At 41.6% G+C, this 24,019-nt stretch overlaps 1 protein-coding gene across 1 annotated transcript in view; it reads right to left on the minus strand.

Annotated features, from left to right (window-relative positions):
- Window positions 1-24,019, minus strand: part of RNASEH2B (ribonuclease H2 subunit B) — an 80,433-nt gene that overhangs the window by 13,157 nt on the left and 43,257 nt on the right. Inside the window, exons 6-9 of the mRNA XM_065895793.1 lie at window positions 22,057-22,121; window positions 20,325-20,430; window positions 17,864-17,945; window positions 9,046-9,088 (exon numbers count right to left, since the gene is read on the minus strand). Coding sequence (XP_065751865.1) covers window positions 9,046-9,088; window positions 17,864-17,945; window positions 20,325-20,430; window positions 22,057-22,121 — 296 coding nt within the window. The remainder of the gene's footprint in view (window positions 1-9,045; window positions 9,089-17,863; window positions 17,946-20,324; window positions 20,431-22,056; window positions 22,122-24,019) is intronic.

Below are 24,019 nucleotides of genomic sequence, written 5' to 3' on the forward strand. Positions count from 1 at the left end.
AATATGGTACTGGCACAAAAACAGACACATAGATCAACGGAACAAGATAGAAAGCCCAGAGATAAACCCACGCACCTATGGTCAACTAATCTATGACAAAGGAGGCAAGGATATACAATGGAGAAAAGACAGTCTCTTCAATAAGTGGTGCTGGGAAAACTGGATAGCTACATGTAAAAGAATGAAATTAGAACACTCCCTAACACCATACACAAAATAAACTCAAAATAGATTCGAGACCTAAATGTAAGACCGGACACTATAAAACTCTTTGAGGAGAGCATAGGAAGAACACTCTTTGACATAAATCACAGCAAGATCTTTTTTGATTCACCTCGTAGAGTAATGGAAATAAAACCAAAAATGAACAAATGGGACCTAATGAAACTTAAAAGCTTTGGCACAGCAAAGGAAACCATAAACAAGATGAAAAGACAACCCTCAGAGTAGGAGAAAGTATTTGCAAACGAATCAACGGACAAAGGATTAATCTCCAAAATATATAAACAACTCATGCAGCTCAATATTAAAGAAACAAACAACCCAATTCAAAAATGGGCAGAAGACCTAAATAGACATTTCTACCAAGAAGACATACAGATGGCCAAGAAGCACATGAAAAGCTGCTCAACATCACTAATTATTATACAAATGCAAATCAAAAGTACAATGAGGTATCACCTCACACCAGTTAGAATGGGCATCATCAGAAAATCTACAAACAACAAATGCTGGAGAGGGTGTGGAGGAAAGGGAACCCTCTTGCACTGTTGGTGGGAATGTAAACTGATATAGCCACTATGGAGAACAGTATGGAGGTTCCTTAAAAAACTAAAAATAGAATTACCATATGATCCAGCAATCCCACTACTGGGCATATACCCAGAGAAAACCATAATTCAAAAAGACACATGCACCCCAATGTTCACTGCAGCACTATTTACAATAGCCAGGTCATGGAACCAACCTAAATGCTTATCGACAGATGAATGGATAAAGAAGTTGTGGTACATATATTCAATGGAATATAACCCAGCCATAAAAAGTAATGAAATTGAGTCATTTGTTGAGATGTGGATGGATCTAGAGACTGTCATACAGAGTGAAATAAGTCAGAAAGTGAAAAACAAATATCGTATATTAACGCATGTACGTGGAACTCAGAAAAATGGTACAGATGAACCGGTTTGCAGGGCAGAAGTTAAGACACAGATGTAGAGAACAAACGTATGGACACCAAGGGGGGAAAACCGCGGTGGGGGTGGGGATGGTGGTGTGCTGAATTGGGTGATTGGGATTGACATGTATACACTGATGTGTATAAAACTGATGACTAATAAGAACCTGCTGTATAAAAAAATAAAATAAAATTAAAAAAAAAATAAATAAATAATAGAGATCAGGCTGAGGAAGAAAGGAAGAAACAGCGTGACTTGAGAAGGGCCCATCGGCAAGCCAAGATTCTGGCAGCCATTATGGCAGGACCTAACCCACCTCCTTGTCACCCCAAAGGTACTTCCAGAAGGCTCCACCAGGTAAAGGAGCCTGTTTTAGCTGTGGGAGCCCCAAAGACTGGAGCAAGGAATGCCCAGGAAATAGGTCCCAGCCTCTACCCAAGATGCCATGCTCACTCTGTAAGAAGATGGGTCACTGGAGCAGGGAAGGGCCCTCAGCTCCAAAGGGAGCAGGGAAATTCCCCCTTGCCAGTCATGTCAGTGGTTGATTGATGAGACCTGGGACCTCCCAAGGCTCCTGAGAAGACAGTCATAATCACAAGGGAGGAACCATGGGTGACCACTGACGTGCCAGGTTAAGCTTGTCCAGTTTCCAGTGGACAGAGAAGCCACTTACTCTGTCCTGACTTCTCACGCTGGGCCTCTTGTCCCTGAAACTTGCTGTATCATTGGGGTAGAAGGTAGGTCAAAGCTGAAACTTTTCACCACCCCTCTACTTTGCACCTGGGAAAGACCCTTATAACTTACAAGTTTCTTGTCATGCTTGAATGCCCTAGCCCATTATTGGGAAGATACTTTCTTTCAGCCTTGGGGGCAACTTTTACTCTCCCTGAAAACCAAAACCAAGGCCTATTTTTGGCTGGATTATGCGTTATACAAGACATGGACAGTCCAGCCCATAATATTTCCCCAGAAATCGAAAAACTTACAGATCCACAGGTCTGGGAATCAGGGAATCCCAGGACGGGCAAAATTTGCCACTCCTTAAAAATCACCTTTTAAAGGAGGCTAATATCTTCCCTTCCAGGGGTCAGTACCCCATAAAACCAGAGGCTCGACAAGGACTCAAACCCCAGATCTCAAAATTCATCAAATGTGGGCCTTTGGTATCATGCCCGTCTCCTTGTAATGCTCCAATCCTACCTATCCTCAAACCAAATGGGGACTATAGAGTGGTCCAAGATCTTCAAATCATAAATGAAGCTATGATTCCTCTCCATCTGACTGTTTCCAATCCATACGTGATCCTTACTCAGACCCCGAAGGACACAGCATGGTTTATAGTCCTTGATCTTAAAGATGCCTTCTTCTGTATACGTGTTCACTCGGATTCCCAATACCTTTTTACCTTTGAATGGACTGATCCAGACACCAATATGACCCAACAGTATACCTGGACTGTCCTTCCCGAGGGATTCTGGGACAGACCACACCTGTTTGGCAACACCCTAGCAAAGGAACTTAAGGAACTTACATTAGAGATGTGGGCATTATTACACTATGTAAATGACCTCCTTATTTTCGGCCCCTCGGAGGAAGCCTCAGACCAAAACACTGTACAGGCCCTCAGTTTCCTGGGCTCGGGGTAAAAGGTACCCCGAGCCCAAATCTCTCACAGAGTCACCTACATGGGACATGTTGTGGTCTAAGCCCGGGAAAGCGCCCCTGTACGACCCGGCGTGAGGAGGCAGTCCGCCACTGACAGCCACCACACACAAAGAGACAGCTCAGAACCTTCTTAGGGATGGCTAGATTTTGAAGGATTTGGATCCCTGGGTTTGGTCTCATAGCAGAGCCATTATATGAGGCCTTGAAGGGACTAGACACAGAACCTGTAGATTGGATGGGCAACTTACAAAGAGCATTTGATCAGATGAAGACCGTCGTGACTAGTGCCCCAGCCCTAGGGATGCCAGATCTAAACAAGCCCTTTACTCTGTCTACCTCAGAAAAACAGGGAATAGCCCTGGGAATTCTCACCCAAAAGGGGGGACCAGTCCCATGGTCGGTGGCATACCTCTCCAAGCAACTGGACCCAGTGGCCTTGGGATGTGTCTGAGAGCTGTAGCGGCCACAGCCCTGCTAACTGAAGAGGCCACAAAACTCACCAGGGGGCTTCCCTGGTGGAGCAGTGGTTGAGAGTCCGCCTGCCGATGCAGGGGACATGGGTTTGTGCCCCGGTCCGGGAAGATCCCACATGCCATGGAGCGGCTGGGCCCGTGAGCCATGGCCGCTGAGCCTGCGCGTCTGGAGCCTGTGCTCCGCAACGGGAGAGGCCACAACAGTGAGAGGCCCGCGTAGCGCAAAAAACAAAACAAAACAAAACTCACCATGGGTCAACCCCCTAGAGGTATTGACGCCACACTCGATACAGGGAATACCAGAAATTAAGGGATACCAATGGCTGACTGGAGGTTCTGTCACAAAATATGATGCCCTCCTTCTTAACTCTCCTGAAGTGACCTTTAAGGTATGTCAGACCCTAAATCCAGCCACCCTTATACCAACAGAAAGCCCAGAGGAACTACCTCATTCTTGCACTGAGACCATCGAACAGGTGTACTCTAGCAGACTTGACCTTAGGGACCAGCCTCTCGATGGCCCTGAAGCTGTCTGGTTTACTGATGGAAGTGGCTCTATATAAGACAGCGTCCAGAAGGCAGGGTATGCCACAGTAGATCTACGTAAGATCACAGAAGCTGGTGTCCTGCCACCTCAAATCTCAGCAAAAAGCAGAGCTTATAGTTCTAGCTCAAGCTCTCAGGCTAGGAAGAGACAAGAGGATCAGTATCTATAGCCATTCTGAGTATCTATTTGTTGGTGTTACATGCATATGCTGCCATTTGGAAGCACAGAGGACCCCTAACTGCATGGGATTCCCCAATCCAGCACTGCCAGGAGCTCTCAGAACTCCCAGAGGCACCTCTAAGGAGGTGGCAGTTATCCACTGCAAGGGACATCAGAAAGGAAACTCAGACATAATAAAAGGAAACAGCCTGGCACAGAGTGTAGCTCTTGTAAAACCCCTTTTACTCGGGCTGGCTTGCTCCCCCAGGTACCAACCCGCAACCCGCTTTCGTCACCTCAGTACACAATCAAGGAAATACAGTGGACGCCAAAAAGGCCCTGATGGCCGGTGGATTAAGGAAGAACAATGCTACTGCCCAGAGCATTACAGTGGAAATTTTTAAATCATTCCATGACTCTTCTCATTCGGGAAGGGATGCTTTGATGAACCTGGTAGAGAAAGTCTTCTCTGGAATGGGTGTTTCTAGACTATCCTAGAAGTCATAGGGCCTGTAATATATGACACCATAGTAAGCCCGGGGGAAACTAAGGCCTCTACTTCTCCAGCCCATCCAAAGAAGAGGAATCTATCCAGGTAGGACTGGCAAGCAGTCTTTACCCAGATGCCATCCTCCCAGGGGTATAAAAACCTTCTGGTCTTTATTGACACTTATACTAGATGGGTGGAAGCCTTTCCAACAAGGAAGGACCAAGACAGCTCAGGAAGTACTAAAGGCATTATTAAAGGAAATAATTCCTTGGTTCAGACTTGCATGGTTTTTACAAAGTGATAACAGTCCCTCTTTTATGGCTAGGGTTACCCAACAAATCTCTAGTGCCCTAGGCATCTGCTACCACCTCCATGCTGCCTGGAGCCCTCAGTCATCGAGGAAGGTGTAAAGGGCAAATCACACTTTAAAAAGAACCCTGGCTAAACTTTTGTCAAGAGAAATTGGAACCTTGGACAAAATTTTACCCATAGCCCTCCTGAGAATCAGGGTGGCACCTAAAATGGGGCTAAGGCTCAGGCCCCTTTGAAATGACTGACGGTAGGTAGGCCCTTTTTACCTTCAGATACTTTGGTGGGCACTGACACCAATGAGCTCACTAAGTAACTGATTAATCTGGGACAAGTCCAAAGGGCAATTGCAGAATCTGGAAATCAGATTTTACCAGCCCCAGCCAAGAACCTGACCCCATTCAGGTTCAGCCAGGAGATTTTGCCTCCTAAAAACATGGAGAGAAGGGTCCCCTTCTGAACAATTACTACCCAAGTGGAAGGGGCCTTACCACGTCCTTCTCAGCACTCCTATTGTAGTGAAAGTATGGGGAAACACTAGTTGGGTGCACCTTTCTAGAATCAAACCTCCCCCTCCCCCCGAGTCTTTAGAGGATACAGAGGATCTTGGACGGCCAGAAGAGTCCAAAGGTTGAGTGAACCTCTTCAAGACCTGAAATTGTTATTTACGAAGGACGAAGAAACTCCACAAATTCAAGGCTGAGAACCCATAGTCACTGTTTTCCTTTTGCCTCCTGTTACCCCAGTCCACCCACAAACTAACTAATGTGCTCTGGTGGATATGGATGCTTATCACCTTCCTCTCGTTCCTTCTTACTCTCATTATCCTTTGTGAGTGCCGCCTTGGTTCAGCACCTATACCCGAGGGGGCTCTGTTCAGTCCATGCTGGGTTCAAAAAGGATTGTTCACTTTTAGCTCACCTCCGTCATCATGAAGTCATTATTCACCCTAACCTTTCTCTCCTTCTTTTTTTGGGTGTCCACACTAAGGAAATGGGAATTTAATTCAATAGTAAATCTCTCAAGAATTGTAGCCCATGGAGAAAATCTATTCCGGTGCTGGATCTGTCATCCCCACCCTCAGAGTGACACGTATGGATTAAAGGTATTACATTTTATGCCTAAGAATGACAACCTCACTCCCACCCTGGTCAACGGCTCTGCTAAACCTATCTCTCTTGAAGTTCGTATCGCGTCCCTAACGCAGCTTCCATGCTTGGATCTCACCCCTCACATCAATATTTCTAACCAATACCAAGTACTCATTCTCAAGTGCAATGAGTCTAGCCTGTCTTGCTGCCCCTGCCCCTAGTGACCAGTGGAAGAGGGAGGGAAAACGCCAGTTGTCCGGCATTTACAATATGGCCCTCCTAAGGCCTACAGAAAAGTCCCCACACCTCACGACCCCTCTTGTAACGGTGGCCTCTCTCCTCAAGCCGCGTGGGTACACCCTCTTGGGCAAACCACTTACAGGAATGGCTCAGCTCCTCAGAAGTGCGCCAGGCGTGCACTCCCCCAGACGCCTGTCCCTCTGTGGCCTGAACATAAACCAGCTGCCTTCTCAGAATAACCCCAGCTCTCCTTCCCCTCCCCAGGATTGGCTGTGGCCTTGCCCCCTGCTTGCGGGACAGTGCACGCTAGGCCAACTAAGTAATCAGATGAACCTAGGTGTATCCATCCATAATATCCGCCACTCCTGAAATAAGAGGCTGATGGGCCTCATCCTGGCAGCAACTGGAGCAGCTGTTGTTTGGTGGCCCCATGGGCGGCTTTGCCTACCTTGAGGCAATGCTTTGTAACCTGCCAGATATTCTGTCTCCTCTGGCCAGGACCATGGGGGAACCCCCTTTATTTCCTAGCAAGTGTGGTGATGGATAATAGACTGGCCCTGGACTATCTGCTAGCTGAACGGGGAGGGGTATGTGCTGCACCTACATCAACACCACTGGCCAGGTGGAATAAGATATGCAAAAGATACATGAACAGGCCCAGCGGCTCCACACTTGTGGGAAGGGTGACCCCAGTGCCAGCTCCACATGGACTGCAGTCAGAGGGGTATTACCAAACATGACCTGGTTCCTACCCCTGCTTGGACCTCTGACTGCAATAATATTTTTGCTGATTTGGGGCCCCTGCCTTTTTAGTCTCCTGTTTGTTAAGTTTGTTTCTTCAGGTTACGACAGTGTCACCTACAGGTGATGGTATGCCAGGGATTTCAACCCATCCTGCAAGAAGATGGGGACCATCAACATCCACTGGACAGGGCTGCAGCCTCCTTCTACTCCCCACTCTCCATCTCTGCCACTGTACATGACCCTGAGACCTCCTATCTCTGACAGAGCAAGGTGATCTGGACCCCACTGGTAGGGACAATGGCCCTGCTCAGCTTGAAGCAGCTACGGAAGACGGACCATCGACCCTTTGACCCTTAAAAGATTTTAAGGGTCCAGACTCCTCGAGGCGGGAGACGTTAGAGCAGGCAGTTAGCCAGACATGAGCAGAGGAGGGAGGCACAGGTCATGTGACAGGAGACCATAATACATCTTGCAATGACAGGGGTTCTAGGGGCAAACACAGAAAAGCGGGAACCTCCGGGCTGACAGGGGACCATATATCTTGTGAAGACAAGGGTCCTAGAGGCAAACAAAGAAAGGCAGGAACCTCCTGGTCGGAATGTAACCTTTTGCTCATTATGCCCTCATTACAGTAGAATTAGCATTGCAACCAGAGCAGTACCCATCATGCACCGGCACCATGACAGATCCGAGCAAAGCCAAATAAGGACAGAAACTCCCCCTCCTCTCGGGAAGGTGGACCTGGGATGAAAACCAGGAAATTACCCCCCAAATCCCTCCCTTCTTGATGAATATTCCGCCCATTCATTTTCACACCCTGTATAAACCAGCTTGCCGAAAGGACTCACTGTTGCTCACCTGAGCCTGCCTGCGCTCCCTCCTGAGAGTGTAGTCACTCAATAAATCCTTTGCTTACTTGGCCTCTCAGTCTCAGCTCTGAATTCTTTCTGCGACACAACAAGAACCTACCCTCCAGCAACAGTATCAAAGGCTAAAACCTTCAAGTACAGGTTTTGATCCATTCATGAATGATCTCTATGTTACTAAGGAAGACAGATATTTGGGAGAAAGAAATATGCTTAGCTTGTGGAGGGAGAGAAATAAGAAAGAAACAAATACTCCTGTCCTCTTAGTTAGAGCAAGACAACTATATCTATGTCCCCTGGTGCTGTTGTCAGAGGTTCACTACTGAACTGGAAGAAATGTGGGTCTGACCGAGAATAACTTTACATCTTACACCAACTGACTTCCTCCAGTACTATTCTTCCAGAGAAGAAAAGATGAACCTCCTTGGGCAATTTGCTGAAAAAGGCCCACAACTAACACTGTTGCACTTTAAATTTTATGTCCTTTTCTAAAAGTCAAAGTAATGAATGTTTTTAGAGCCATGACCACCCTCAAACAGGAATGATTAAAAAAAATATCCTGAGCATGTTGGTCACCTTGAAAGCAGGGAAAAAGGAAAGTTGTTTAACACCCACTTTACATTCATTTGCAAAGCACTCATTACTCTTCTGGCAGGGGAATGACCTCACTGACAACTGTTGCATGTGTTTACTTCCCTGTGTCTGAGCAGCGCTCACTGGTCTGCGATCACGCCTGGACTTTGGGATGCTACTCTTTGCTCTCAAGTGTGGTTTATAGCTGGCTTCTCTACTCCCTATATCGGGGAGACAAACCTAGGCCATAGCCCACAGTGCAGAGGAGCTGTGGGTGGCAGTTTGAGAACACCTGGAAGGGGAAAAAGGTTTTCCACTGATAGCTTCTCTGTGTTGCAAAAATCATGCTCTATGTGCCTTTGTGCCCATGATAATTATATTTGGAAAAATGAGTTTTAGTTCTAGAGTATTCCTGGTGATTAATAAAGTTAATTACAGGATCTAGCTCACTCAAGAAGACTTAATTTTCATTATACTTCTTTAATATTTTGACATAGGTATCCAGCTAAAATCAACTCTTTGATTCTAACAGCACTTTATCATTCACGTAAAAGCCACAGAAATAAAAATACTGATGAAGAACCCAGTATAGTCTTTATGCCACGTAAGTTGAATGAAGTATGTTTTAAAATACACTAAACTAAATTTATGTGGCAAAAGTATAATATTTTTCTAAGTCCTCCAAAGATAGCTTAGTCACAGCTTCTTACCTTTGATGGAGGGTTTGGCACTGAAGCTGGAGGTTCTGGAAGCCTGAGGAGTAAAAAATAAAAATCATAGTCATGGTTTTTCATAGACAAGCAAACAGAGAAACTGGGCCAACTTCAGACTTAGTAAGTCCTACTTTCATCTAGTAGTTTCACCTCCATATATCTTAATGTTCAATCACCTCAGTGGAAAGAGTGAAATTTCTCTAAGTGAATAAATGTTCATTTGCCTCCTTAATTCTAAGTATTGGAATTGTCTGAGAAAGAAAAAAATGAGAAGTCATTTGCTGAAATGGAATTGCTTTTCTTTAGCCTCTAAAAATTTGCATTTTGGTACTGTATTTTTTCATCATAAATGATGAATCTAGAATATATACAAAAGTGAAAATTATTTTAACTGTTGACAAAAAGTCATACAAACTTTACTTTTCTTCTCTTAGAGTTTAATTGACATATCTTTCTCCTCAACTCTTTAACCAAAACTTAAAAATTTCAGCAGTAAATAATATAAAAAAAATAGGGAGTGCTTCCGGGAAGATGGCAGAGTAAGACACGGAGATCACCTTCCTTCCCACAGATACACCAGGGATACATCTACACGTGGAGCAGCTCCTACAGAACACCTACTGAACGCTGGCAGAAGACCTCAGACCTCCCAAAAGGCAAGAAACCCCCCACGTAGCTGGGTAGGGCAAAAGAAAAAAGAATAAACAGAGACAAAGGGATAGGGACGGGACCTGCACCAGTGGGAGGGAGCCGTGAAGGAGGAAAGGTTCCACACACTAGGAGGCCCCTTCGCGGGCGGAGACTGCGGGTGGTGGAGGCGGAAAGCTTCGGAGCCACGGAGGAGAGCGCAGGAACAGGGGTGCGGAGGGCAAAGCGGGGAGATTCCCGCACGGAGGATCGGTGCCGACCAGCTCTCACCAGCCCAAGAGGCCTGTCTGCTCACCTGCCAGGACGGGCGGGGCTGGGAGCTGAGGCTCGGGCTTCGGTCGGAGCGCAGGGAGAGGACTGGGGTTGGCGGCGTGAACACAGCCTGCAGGGGGTTAGTGCGCCACGGCTAGCCGGGAGGGAGTCCGGGAAAAGGTCTGGAGCTGCCGAAGAGGCAAGAGACTTTTTCTTCCCTCTTTGTTTCCTGGTGCGCGAGGAGAGGGGATTAAGAGCGCTGCTTAAAGGAGCTCCAGAGACGGGCGCGAGCCGCGGCTATCAGCATGGACCCCAGAGACGGGCGTGAGACGCTAAGGCTGCTGCTGCCGCCACCAAGAAGCCTGTGTGCGAGCACAGGTCACTATCCACACCCCCCTTCCGGGGAGCCTGTGCAGCCAGCCACTGCCGGGCTCCCGGGATTCAAGGACAACTTCCCCGGGGGAGCGCACTGCGCGCCTCAGGCTGGTGCAACGTCACGTTGGCCTCTGCCGCCACAAGCTCGCCCCGCACTCCGTGCCCCTCCCTCCCCCCGGCCTGAGTGAGCCAGAGCCCCCGAGTCAGCTGCTCCTTTAACCCCGTCCTGTCTGCGCAAAGAACACACGCCCTCCGGCGACCTACACGCAGAGGCGGGGCCAAATCCAAGGCTGAGCCCCTGGGAGCTGTGAGAACAAAGAAGAGAAAGGGAAATCTCTCCCAGCAGCCTCAGAAGCAGCGGATTAAAGCTCCACAATCAATTTGATGTACCTGCATCTGTGGAATACATGAATAGCCAACCAATCATCCCAAATTGAGGTGGACTTTGAGAGCAAGATTTATGATTTTTCCCCCTTTTCCTTTTTTTGTGAGTGTGTATGTGTATGCTTCTGTGTGAGATTTTGTCTGTATAGCTTTGCTTCCACCATTTGTCTGAGGGTTCTATCCGTTTTTTTCTTTTTTAATTTTTTTCTTAATAATTACTTTTTATTTTAATTATTTTACTTTATCTTCGTTCTTTCTTTCCTTCCTTCCCTCCTTTAGACAACAAATCATCACAAATTGAGGAGGTGGACTTTGAGAGCAAGATTTATGATTTTTTCCCCTTTTCCTCTTTTTGTTAGTGTGTATGTGTATGCTTCTATGTGAGATTTTGTCTGTATAGCTTTGCTTCTACCATTTGTCCCAGGGCTCTATCCCTCTGTTGTTTTTTTTCTCTTAATAATTATTTTTTTATTTTAATAACTTATTATATTTTATCTTTATTTTATCTCTTTCTTTCTTTTTATCCTTCCTTCCCTCCTTCCTTCCTTCCTCCCTCCCTCCCTCCTTTCTTTCTTTCTACTTCTACTAATTCTTTCTTTCTACTTTTTCTCCCTTTTATTCTGAGCCGTGCGGATGAAAGGCTCTTGGTGCTGCAACCAGGAGTCAGTGCTGTGCCTCTGAGGTGGGAGAGCCAACTTCAGGACACTGGTCCACAAGAGACCTCCCAGCTCCACATAATATCAAACAGCGAAAATCTCCCAGAGATCTCCATCTCAACACAATTACCCAGCTTCACTCAACGACCAGCAAGCTACAGTGCTGGACATTCTATGCCAAACAACTAGCAAGACAGGAACACAACCCCACACATTAGCAGAGAGGCTGCCTAAAATCATAATAAGTCCACAGACACCCCAAAACACACCACCAGACGTGGACCTGCCCACCAGAAGGACAAGATCCAGCCTCATCCACGAGAACACAGACACTAGTCCCCTCCAGCAGGAAGCCTACACAACCCGCTGAACCAACCTTAGCCACTGGGGACAGACACCAAAAACAACAGGAAATACGAACGTGCAGGCTGCAAAAAGGAGACCCCAAACACAGTAAGATAAGCAAAATGAGAAGACAGAAAAACACACAGCAGATGAAGGAGCAAGATAAAAACCCACCAGACCTAACAAATGAAGAGGAAACAGGCAGTCTACCTGAAAAAGAATTCAGAATAATGATAGTAAAGATGATCCAAAATCTTGGAAATAGAATAGACAAAATGCAAGAAACATTTAACAAGGACCTAGAAGAACTAAAGATGAAACAAACAATGATGAACAACAAAATAAATGAAATGAAAAATTCTCTAGAAGGAATCAATAGCAGAATAACTGAGGCAGAAAAACGGATAAGTGACCTGGAAGATAAAATAGTGGAAATAACTACTGCAGAGCAGAATAAAGAAAAAAGAATGAAAAGAACTGAGGACAGTCTCAGAGACCTCTGGGACAACATTAAACGCACCAACATTCGAATTATAGGTGTTCCAGAAGAAGAAGAGAAAAAGAAAGGGACTGAGAAAATATTTGAAGAGATTATAGTTGAAAACTTCCCTAATATGGGAAAGGAAACAGTTAATCAAGTCCAGGAAGCACACAGAGTCCCATACAAGATAAATCCAAGGAGAAATACACCAAGACACATATTAATCAAACTGTCAAAAATTAAATACAAAGAAATATTAAAAGCAGCAAGGGAAAAACAACAAATAACACACAAGGGAATCCCCGTAAGGTTAACAGCTGATCTTTCAGCAGAACCTCTACAAGCCAGAAGGGACGGGCAGGACATAATTAAAGTGATGAAGGAGAAAAACCTGCAACCAAGATTACTCTACCCAGCAAGGATCTCATTCAGATTTGATGGAGAAATTAAAACCTTTACAGCCAAGCAAAAGCTGAGAGAGTTCAGCACCACCAAACCAGCTCTACAACAACTGCTAAAGGAACTTCTCTAGGCAAGAAACACAAGAGAAGGAAAAGACCTACAATACCAAACCCAAAACAATTAAGAAAATGGGAATAGGAACATACATAACGATAATTACCTTAAATGTAAATGGACTAAATGCTCCCACCAAAAGGCACAGATTGGCTGAATGGATACAAAAACAAGACCCATATATTTGCTGTCTACAAGAGACCCACTTCAGACCTAGAGACACTTACAGACTGAAAGTAAGGGGATGGAAAAAGATATTTCATGCAAATGGAAACCAAAAGAAAGCTGGAGTAGCAATTCTCATATCAGACAAAATAAGACTTTAAAGACTATTAGAAGAGACAAAGAAGGAGACTACATAATGATCAAGGGATCAATCCAAGAAGAAGATATAACAATTGTAAATAATTATGCACCCAACATAGGAGCACCTCAATACATAAGGCAAATACTAACAGCCATAAAAGGGGAAATCAACAGTAACACATTCATAGTAGGGGACTTTAACACCCCACTTTCACCAGTGGACAGATCATCCAAAATGAAAATAAATAAGGAAACACAAGCTTTAAATGATACATTAAACAAGATGGACTTAATTGATATTTATAGGACAGTCCATCCAAAAACAACAGAATACACATTTTTCTCTAGTGCTCATGGAACATTCTCCAGGTCAGATCATATCTTGGGTCACAAATCAAGCCTTGGTAAATTTAAGAAAATCGAAGTTGTATCAAGTATCTTTTCTGACCACAATGCTATGAGACTAGATATCAATTACAGGAAAAGATCTGTAAAACATACAAACACATGGAGGCTAAACAATACACTACTTAATAACGAAGTGATCACTGAAGAAATCAAAGAGGAAATTAAAAAATACCTAGAAACAAATGACAGTGGAGACACGATGACCCAAAACCTATGGGATGCAGCAAAAGCAGTTCTAAGAGGGAAGTTTATAGCTATACAAGCCTACCTTAAGAAACAGGAAACATCTCAAATAAACAACCTAACCTTGCACCTAAAGCAGTTAGAGAAAGAAGAACAAAAACACTCCAAAGTTAGCAGAAGGAAAGAAATCATAAAAATCAGATCAGAAATAAATGAAAAAAAAAACGAAGGAAACGATAGCAAAGATCAATAAAACTAAAAGCTGGTTCTTTGAGAAGATAAACAAAATTGATAAACCATTAGCCAGACTCATCAAGAAAAAAAGGGAGAAGACTCAAATCAATAGAATTAGAAATGAAAAAGGAGAAGTCACAACTGACACTGCAGAAATACAAAGGATCGTGAGAGATTACTACAAGCAACTCTATGCCAATAAAATGGACAACCTGGAAGAAATGGACAAATTCTTAGAAATGCACAACCTGCAAAGACTGCATGAGGAAGAAATTGAAAATATGAACAGACCAATCACAAGGAATGAAATTGAAACTGTAATTAAAAATCTTCCAACAAACAAAAGCCCAGGACCAGATGGCTTCAGAAGCGAATTCTATCAAACATTTAGAGAAGAGCTAACACCTATCCTTCTCAAACTCTTCCAAAATATAGCAGAGGGAAGAACACTCCCAAACTCACTGTACGTGGCCACCATCACCCTGATACCAAAACCAGACAAGGATGTCACAAAGAAAGAAAACTACAGGCCAATATCACTGCTGAACATAGATGCAAAAATCCTCAACAAAATACGAGCAAACAGAATCCAACAGCACATTAAACGGATCATACACCATGATCAAGTGGGGTTTATTCCAGGAATGCAAGGATTCTTCAATATACGCAAATCAATCAACATGATACACCATATTAAGAAATTGAAGGAGAAAAACCACATGATCATCTCAATAGATGCAGAGAAAGCTTTTGACAAAATTCAACACCCATTTATGATAAAAAACCTCCAGAAAGTAGGCAGAGAGGGAACTTTCCTCAACATAATAAAGGCCATATATGACAAACCCACAGCCAACATCGTCCTCAATGGTGAAAAACTGAAAGCATTTCGACTAAGATCAGGAAATAGACAAGGTTGCCCACTCTCACCACTCTTATTCAACATAGTTTTGGAAGTTTTAGCCACAGCAGTCAGAGAAGAAAAGGAAATAAAAGGAATCCAAATCGGAAAAGAAAAAGTAAAGCTATCACTGTTTGCAGATGACATGATACTATACATACAGAATCCTAAAGATGCTACCAGAAAACTGCTAGAGCTAATCAATGAATTTGGTAAAGTAGCAGGATACAAAATTAATGCACAGAAATCTCTGGCATTCCTATACACTAATGATGAAAAATCTGATAGTGAAATCAAGAAAACACTCCCATTTACCATTGCAAAAAAAAGAATAAAATATCTAGGAATAAACCTACCTAAGGAGACAAAAGACCTATATGCAGAAAATTATAAGACACTGATGAAAGAAATTAAAGATGATACAAATAGATGGAGAGATATACCATGTTCTTGGATTGGAAGAATCAACATTGGAAAATGACTCTACTACCCAAAGCAATCTACAGATTCAATGCAATCCCTATCAAACTACCACTGGCATTTTTCACAGAACTAGAACAAAAAAGTTCACAATTTGTATGGAAGCACAAAAGGCCCCGAATAGCCAAAGCAATCTTGAGAACGAAAAACGGAGCTGGAGGAATCAGGCTCCCTGACTTCAGAATATACTACAAAGCTACAGTAATCAAGACAGTATGGTACTGGCACAAAAACAGAAAGACAGATCAATGGAGCAGGATAGAAAGCCCAGAGATAAACCCACACACATATGGTCACCTTATCTTTGATAAAGGAGGCAGGAATGTAGAGTGGATAAAGGACAGCCTCTTCAATAAATGGTGCTGGGAAAACTGGACAGGTACATGTAAAAGTATGAAATTAGATCACTCCCTAACACCATATAGAAAAATAAACTCAAAATGGATTAAAGACCTAAATGTAAGGCCAGAAACTATCAAACTCTTAGAGGAAAACATAGGACACTCTATGACATAAATCACAGCAAGATCCTTTTTGACCCACCTCCTAGAGAAATGGAAATAAAAACAAAAATAAACAAATGGGACCTAATGAAACTTCAAAGCTTTTGCACAGCAAAGGAAACCATAAACAATAGCAAAAGACAACCCTCAGAATGGGAGAAAATATTTGCAAATGAAGCAACTGACAAAGGATTAATCTCCAAAATTTATAAGCAGCTCATGCAGCTTAGTAACAAAAAAACAAACAACCCAGTCCAAAAATGGGCAGAAGACCTAAATAGATATTTCTCCAAAGAAGATATACAGACTGCCAACAAACACATGAAAGAATGCTCAACATCACTAATCATTAGAGAAATGCAAATCAAAACTACAATGAGATATCATTTCACACCAGTCAGAATGGCCATCATCAAAAAATCTAGAAACAATAAATGCTGGAGAGGGTGTGGAGAAAAGGGAACCCTCTTGCACTGTTGGTGGGAATGTAAATTGATACAGCCACTATGGGGAACAGTATGGAGGTTCCTTAAAAAACTACAAATAGAACTACCATATGACCCAGCAATCCCACTACTGGGCATATACCCTGAAAAAACCATAATTCAAAAAGAGTCATGTACCAAAATGTTCATTGCAGCTCTATTTACAATAGCCCGGAGATGGAAACAATCTAAGTGTCCATCATTGGATGAATGGATAAAGAAGATGTGGCACATAAATACCATGGAATATTACTCAGCCATAAAAAGAAACGAAATTGAACTATTTGTAATGAGGTGGATAGACCTTGAGTCTGTCATACAGAGTGAAGTAAGTCAGAAAGAGAGAGACAAATATCGTATGCTAACACATATATATGGAATTTAAGGGAAAAAAAAAAGTCATGAAGAGCCTAGGGGTAAGACAGGAATAAAGACACAGACCTACTAGAGAATGGAGTTGAGGATATGGGGAGGGGGAAGGGTAAGCTGTGACAAAGCAAGAGAGAGGCATGGACATATATACAGTACCAAACGTAAGGTAGATAGCTAGAGGGAAGCAGCCGCATAGCACAGGGAGATCAGCTAGGTGCTTTGTGACCGCCTGGAGGGGTGGGATAGGGAGGGAGACGCAAGAGGGAGGGAGACGCAAGAGGGAAGAGATATGCGAACATATATATATATAACTGATTCATTTTGTTGTAAAGCAGAAACTAACACACCATTGTAAAGCAATTATACTCCAATAAAGATGTTAAAAAAATAATATAAAAAAATAATGGAATACAAAGACATAAAGTCTCTAACAAGATAAGCAGGTACAAAGAAATCCAGGAAAATATTAAACAGAAGGATATGTTTATCAATTCAAAGCAGGCTTTCAACATACTATATTACTATACTACAGAAACCAGTATCTACTAATTGTTTTTTTAAAGTAGGACCTAAGATGCAATTTGCTAAAAACGGCAACTGTATCTATTAAAAAGTCATCTTATATTCATGTATCAGAGGAAAAAATTATTATAATAATCAGGAAAGGCTATTAAATCATCACACACATGAAATCTGAACAACAGTTGCTAAAATACAGAAAATAAACATATTTTTCAGCCTAAGATAAAGTCTTTATATTTTATTAAAGATCATTATGAAGGAAGGAACACAAATCAGGTCATTCTCAAACCCTTCTTCCCCCTCAAAGACACAGACTATGCTTCATTCTTCATTGAGTTCCAAGTGTTGGGCATAATAAAAATACTTAGTGAACATCTAATGATAATAAAAATGGTACAAAACCTTTAAATATAACTTTCAAAAATATTCTATTCTGCTATCTACTTACTCTTTCTTTCCCACGAACCAAATTAGTTAAGTCTGGCTGGGGATAAAATTTTAACACAGTTTACCCTCTAATATCAAAACAACTGATAACCCCAATCCTAACACTCAGGGGTTCCTACAACGAGTATCCATTAAATCAGCTTGTTCCAATCAAAAAACTATCCATTAAAATTCACCTCCAAATCATACAGTCTATGACATAACTCAAGAATAATCTCTTATCAGAAAAAGTGATATAAGCCATAAAGAAACCCTATTTCTTGGAAACCAAGAAGCACAATTATGCTTAGTTATGACTAAAGCTGAACCATACTTACTTTAAATATTTAGATAAGTCATCACTCAATTCTTTAGGGATGTAATCAGATATCAGACCATGGGCATAACAAATATAATCCTCTGAAAGAAACAGAATGGAGAATGAAAAAAAAAATTAGTAATAATTATGGTAGCTTTACAGTCAAATTGACCAGAGTTCAAATTCTGGCACTGTCTGGCCTTAGAGAGTCACTTAAGCTTTTTTTATCTATCTGTCACAGTAGTGGGGTAATCTGATGGCTGGATATGTAGGATGGTATCAAAGATATGATGAGATCATCAAGCACAATACAGCAGATGCCCACTAAATAACAGGTAAAAACTCAGGGTTCTTTTCTTAGCTGAGGCCCTTGAATACAAATAAAGTTCAAAAATCAGATGTAACAGTATGAAATATTCACGTCTTTTTAAAAGACTAATCTTTTCTAGGTCTGTTTCAATATAAAATAAATCTAATTATTGAAGAGTAAATGAGTATGCTCATTTAAGAGAAATAATACATGATATGTCTCTATTAAGTACTTGCTTTATAAGAGTCCTGAATGTTATATATACCCCCAAACTAATAAAATGCCTTAAAAAATAGAAAAAATCAAAACTCAGCAGAGAGTATAATCTTTACTTCTAAAGCATTTGGATTCTCAGTACTAAAATGAAACTCTGGTATCAATTAAATACAGAACAGAAGAGAAAATCTGTTTTAAAGCTCTGTTCCTTAATTCAGTATTTTTTGTAGAATACTAGGGGATAATCAAACTTAATAGATGGGATAATCACAAGGGGATATAAACTACCAAAAGCAATATCCCAGGTTTGTTGCTGGGATATTCATTTTCTTCTTTTTTTCCTTTCTCTTCTACCTTCAATGTTAGGATAACAATTTGCCTCAGTATTATTTAGGAAGTGACTGCTGCCTGGTCCACCTCATTCTCAAAAAGTCTTCAGTAAGAGATTTTCACTGCCAGCACAGAACTGAAAGTTATCATTGGACCCTTCTTAAAATATGCTCATGGTTCTGAGTTAGTAATTATCTAATGAGTCATGAATAGACAAAGTTATTTTAAGAAAGCCAATATATCATCTGTTTGCTTCTTCTGGTAGCATATCAAGCTAAAGATCTAAAAAAGGAAAGAATGCAGAGTATAAAGCTTACTTTATGGCTGGGAACCTAAATGGTCATGTAGCCAAGCCCAGACTCATATTTAGAGATTGGTACAAACACTGGCCTCAGAGCAGAAGACCTGGCCTGCTAGCTAGGATGGGTGACCTTGAATAAGTCATCTGCTTCTCTAAGACCACAGGTTTTCATTTTTAAAATGAGAAGATCTGTCTAAATAACCTCTAACACCCCTTCTCCTACTTTAACAAAAATCTATGGTTTTATCCATCTATCCATCCATCCATCCATCAATCCATGCATCTGTCTATCTGTCCAGCCATTTGACTCAGTCCCTTCTCTTCTTTTGTTAAAGCCAATCAAAGACACTGATAGCTGGTAAACTCAGATGTCAAGGGCAAGTCTACCACTCCCAGAATGGCAGGAGCCAGCTATTATCCATATGTACAACGTACTGTAAGGTGGATTTCTGCGAGTCGAAGATTGCCTGAATTACCAACAGGCCACCGTTCCTAGTTCTTTTTTTTTTTAATGATGAAACTCTGATGTTTTGGAGTTGTATACTGGAACAGGGGAACACTGAATTGGAGCTTAAAGTCAGAATAATGTCTGTCCTACCATTTCAGAAAGTTAATTGTATTAGATAGCTGTTTTTATTCAACTACACATATAAAAATAAGAGGACACTACGCTGTAAAAAAGCAAAAAATTTACCTTAATAACCTAAAAGAAAAAACTGCCAATTGAATAAAGTTTCATCTAAAATCAAAATATTGAGACCTACAGTAGGACCTATGCTTCTTGAGAGTAAGATGCAAACAGATACAGCTCATTGGAAATCCTTGTGCCACACGAACAGTACAACAAGAAGGTTATGAGTGTGGGCTTAAGAGTCAGGCAAGCTCCATTAGTAGCTCAGCTCTGCCATTTACTAGCTGTGTGACTTTGGACACAGCCTCAGGACTCTCACTGTAAAATGAGACTTAGATGGAGGGTCAGATGGGCTAATGTGTGCACACTGGCAGCTTAGTAAAAGGCTTGGCACACAACACACCCTCAATAAATGATAGCCAGGGTTTTTAGGGCTGTTATTACTGTTAGCGCAAAATATGTATTTCTTGAATGAATGATTTAAGTATCAACTAGTGAAAGAAGTGAACTACGGCAGAAGTACTACTTGGTTCTGAAATAAAATGCACGCCTGCCACAAGATCTATGAGAATACATCGGCAAGAATGTGAAGCTTCTGAGACATTAAGATTTTAAAATCATAAGACTGGCATTTACTCTGGTCAGCAACTTACTCCAGACAAAAATAATTTCTGATGAAATGATTTACTTACCTTCCTTGTCACTGGAAACCGGGTCACCAGAGAAAAATGCAGTAGACCGTACCCGGGCACCGACATTTACATTATTGGTTTTTAACGCTGCCATAGTCTGATTAACCTATGAAATAAACGGAAGGGGAATATCAGGGTATTTTCAACTAACTTTGGAAACCCCATGACTTTCCAGACAGTTCTCAATCCAGTTTAGATCCAGGAAGAAGTAGTTGAGGATCTAGAAATACCTTCACCAGATATCACAAGATGAGAGATAGCTGCACATTTGAAGAAAGGTGAAGGGTAGTAACAGCACTACGGGATGAGCTCAGTACATGGACTTCCTAAGGCCTACACAATATGAGAGCACTGACTCTGGAGGCAGGCTGCTTGGGTTTGCTCTGTGACCATGGGCTAGTTACTTAACCTCTCTGTGCCTCTATCTATGAGAGGGGGATAAAGATAGTACCTATCTCTTAGTACTGTTGTGAGGATTAAATGAGTTAATGTATGTTAAGCTCTTAGTACAGAAAATGGCACAAAGCTTATATGTAATGATTTTCTAAATAGAATAAATAATATAAATTTCTCACTTCCTAGGAACTTAAGAAAGGAAACACAATCAATAAACATAAACCTCACTTTGCTATTTTGTGTCATTATCATTTGCTAAGAGCAAAAACAAAATGCCAAGTTTCTGCTCAGTACTTCTCATTTTTCACCTACACAGAATTCTACTAATGCAAATACTACTTACCATTAAAGCAAATGAAAAATGAAACATGGGTACTTTTCAAATCTTTTCACCACTCTGTACATAAGAACCTGATTAATTCTGCAAGGTTCATTTCTATGTTCCCAAGTTCCCAATGTGCTCAGTAACATGATATTACAAACATGTTTTTCACATACAAGATAGAAGAGAATCTTAGGAATCAGTACTAGAACTGGTATCCACTGAACTTACAAAAACTTTGTCATCCATAGATCTGGTCTGGCGAGATTCTTTATCACGGTGAAAGTATGCAATATCCTTAGACCAGTAGCTTTTTTGTTTTTTCCTTTACTATACCCATAATAAGAAATACACAGCAACCCAATACCCCAAAACATATATAAGTACGTTTCATACAGTCATACTTAATACTTGCCTATACTCTGTGCTATCTTTTTAATACATCCTATCCTATTCTATCCCATTCCATTCTAAGAGAAATACTGATTGTGATCCACTAAATCGATTTGAAAAACACTGCCCAAGACCTTACATTGGTCTAATTCTTAGGATCACTAAGATACAGGGTTTGCCTGGAAGATGACCCCTCTTCAGCATCCAGACACTAAGCCTGAATCCCATCTGCCTGGTCCCCTGTGGGTCATGTGTGAGCAACGTCGACCTCTGAGACGCCTATAGGACTGACAGCATCAAGTGCACGTAGCCCTGGTATCACTTGGCTTGAAAGACTCAAGTCTACACCAACAAATAGCAAGAATTTCTTCATTCTCACTGGTGAGGACCACAGGGAAATGGGGATGCAGGTCAAAGGAACATATCAAGCTAAAAAAATACATGAATTAGGGAGAATGAAAAGCCAAAGATTCTTCTCCCACTTGGAGGTCTTTGTACAGCTTCTCTCTTGCAGTTGATGTTCAAGATGGTCTTTGGGGTCAGGCTTACTACCTTCTCTAAATATGTTTAAAAAGGAGCATTAAACTCTTTCTGCCACAAGGCATTGGAGAGATACCATACCTTTTTTTCCAGCCATTTTAATGTCTTCTCTTTGCTGTACTTGTAATATTTCTTCTTGTCTATTTCTGGATTAAATTAAAAGAAAAAAAAAGTGCAGTGGATTAAACAAAAAATAAACTCGTAAGTTTATATCATATACAAGATAACAGTTTTAAAATATTTCAGGGAATTCCCTGTCAGTCCAGTGGTTAGGACTCTGCTTTTACTGCCAGGGCCTGGGTTCAATCTCTAGTTGGTGAACTAAGGTCCCATAAGCCGTGAGGCGTGGTCAAAAAAAAAAAAAAAAAAAAAAAAGTCCTAATATTTTACACTTTTGAAAAACTCAATTTATAACCCTGGGAACATACTTGAGACATTAAAAAAAAGTCCCTAAACAGAACTGGGATACCTCAGATCTCAACCAACTATTAAATGAGTGGAAATTTAAGAAAATTATCAAATTATACAAACTGTCCTTATCACAAGGAGAAATTTTTTTTCTCTTCTTTTTATTGTATCTATACGAGATGGTGGATGTTAACTAAATCTACTGATAGTCATTTCAAAATATATGTAAATCAAACCATCATTTTGTACAACTTAAACCTACACAGTAATATATGTCAATTATTTCTCAATAAAACTGAAAACAATTCTACAGATAAATCTGGAGGAAAGGTAATTTTTTAATTGAAGTATAACTGACATACAATATTATATTAAGTTTCAGGTGTAGTGATTTGATATTTATACACATTCTGAAATGGTCACCACAATAAATCTAGTCATCATCTCAAAAGGTAATTTTTAAAATCAGCAAATTAACATACCGAGCAATCTTAATTTTTCTGAATAATTTTAAGCTCACCTCAATGCTTTCAATGAAAGACTCCTTTTGTAAAATAAAAACGGAAATCCCAAGAAAGAAAATTGAAGCTAAATGCAGGTGCCCATGAAGTTCATTGCATTCATTCAGGAAAAGAATCTTGTTAACTATTTAGTGCTGTTCTGGTGGGATTAGTGGAGAAAGAAGAAAAGACATATCTATCTTTCAATGTATTACCAATATAGCCATAGCTATTTCAGGGGAATTTAGAGTTATGATAGGCTCAATCTGGCCCTTTATGGAGATAAAAGTCTCATCTCATATAAATGATACTTCCTCTCCTCACAATCCAGCTAGCTTTATGTAATCTAACCGCTTAATGTCATACATGGTATATGATATTAAGCCATTATTTCCTTGGTAACACTTCATTCACAGGGTTTCTTGCTTTCTGTGCAGTCAGCAGACGCAGCTCTTCCACTCCGGCCTCCCGCCTCCATGCAGGAGTTACCTTCGTGACCACTGGAATTCCCACGGCCAGATGCAAACTTGCCACATGTGACTCTGCTTGAATTACATAGAATGACGCTTTCTCTTTCCTCATGATCATGGTGGGAAACGGAAACTGCTTGTTCAAGGGTGGTTTTCAGCAATCTATTAAACTTGAAGTTTCACTGAACGGTTGGTATGGGGAAGGGCTGGCCTGAGCTCTTGCACATTTCCTCCCCATTTCAGCCTGTGGTCGTCAACACTGTGGGCAATAGGAGGTGGATGGAGTGGGTGCTGGACCTTTGCACCCATCTCCTCAGGACACGTCACTGGAATAATGAAAATGAGGGACCCACTTCTGGCATTGCCAGAAGTTTGAGAATTCCAAGGCGCAATGCCTGCTCTCCTGGAGCCAGGACTGCTTGGCAAACCGCGTGCTGTGGAACCAAGGCAGATGAGACTAGACTCAGCCTCCCTGGAGGTGATATAATATGTCTTTGTACAAAAATAGGGAGAATTCTAAGAGCATACAGCAATCACTTAGTACATGTATGCTGCTGAATGAGTCTCAGACGTTCTGATCATTGCCTGAGACAATCTCGATAGAAGCTCAGTGGTCAGGTCTCTCCCAGGAATCCCACCTTGACTCTGCCACTCACTTGTCTCTAC

The sequence above is a fragment of the Phocoena phocoena genome, chromosome 18 (assembly GCF_963924675.1).
Source record: "Phocoena phocoena chromosome 18, mPhoPho1.1, whole genome shotgun sequence".
Lineage (NCBI taxonomy): Eukaryota > Metazoa > Chordata > Mammalia > Artiodactyla > Phocoenidae > Phocoena > Phocoena phocoena.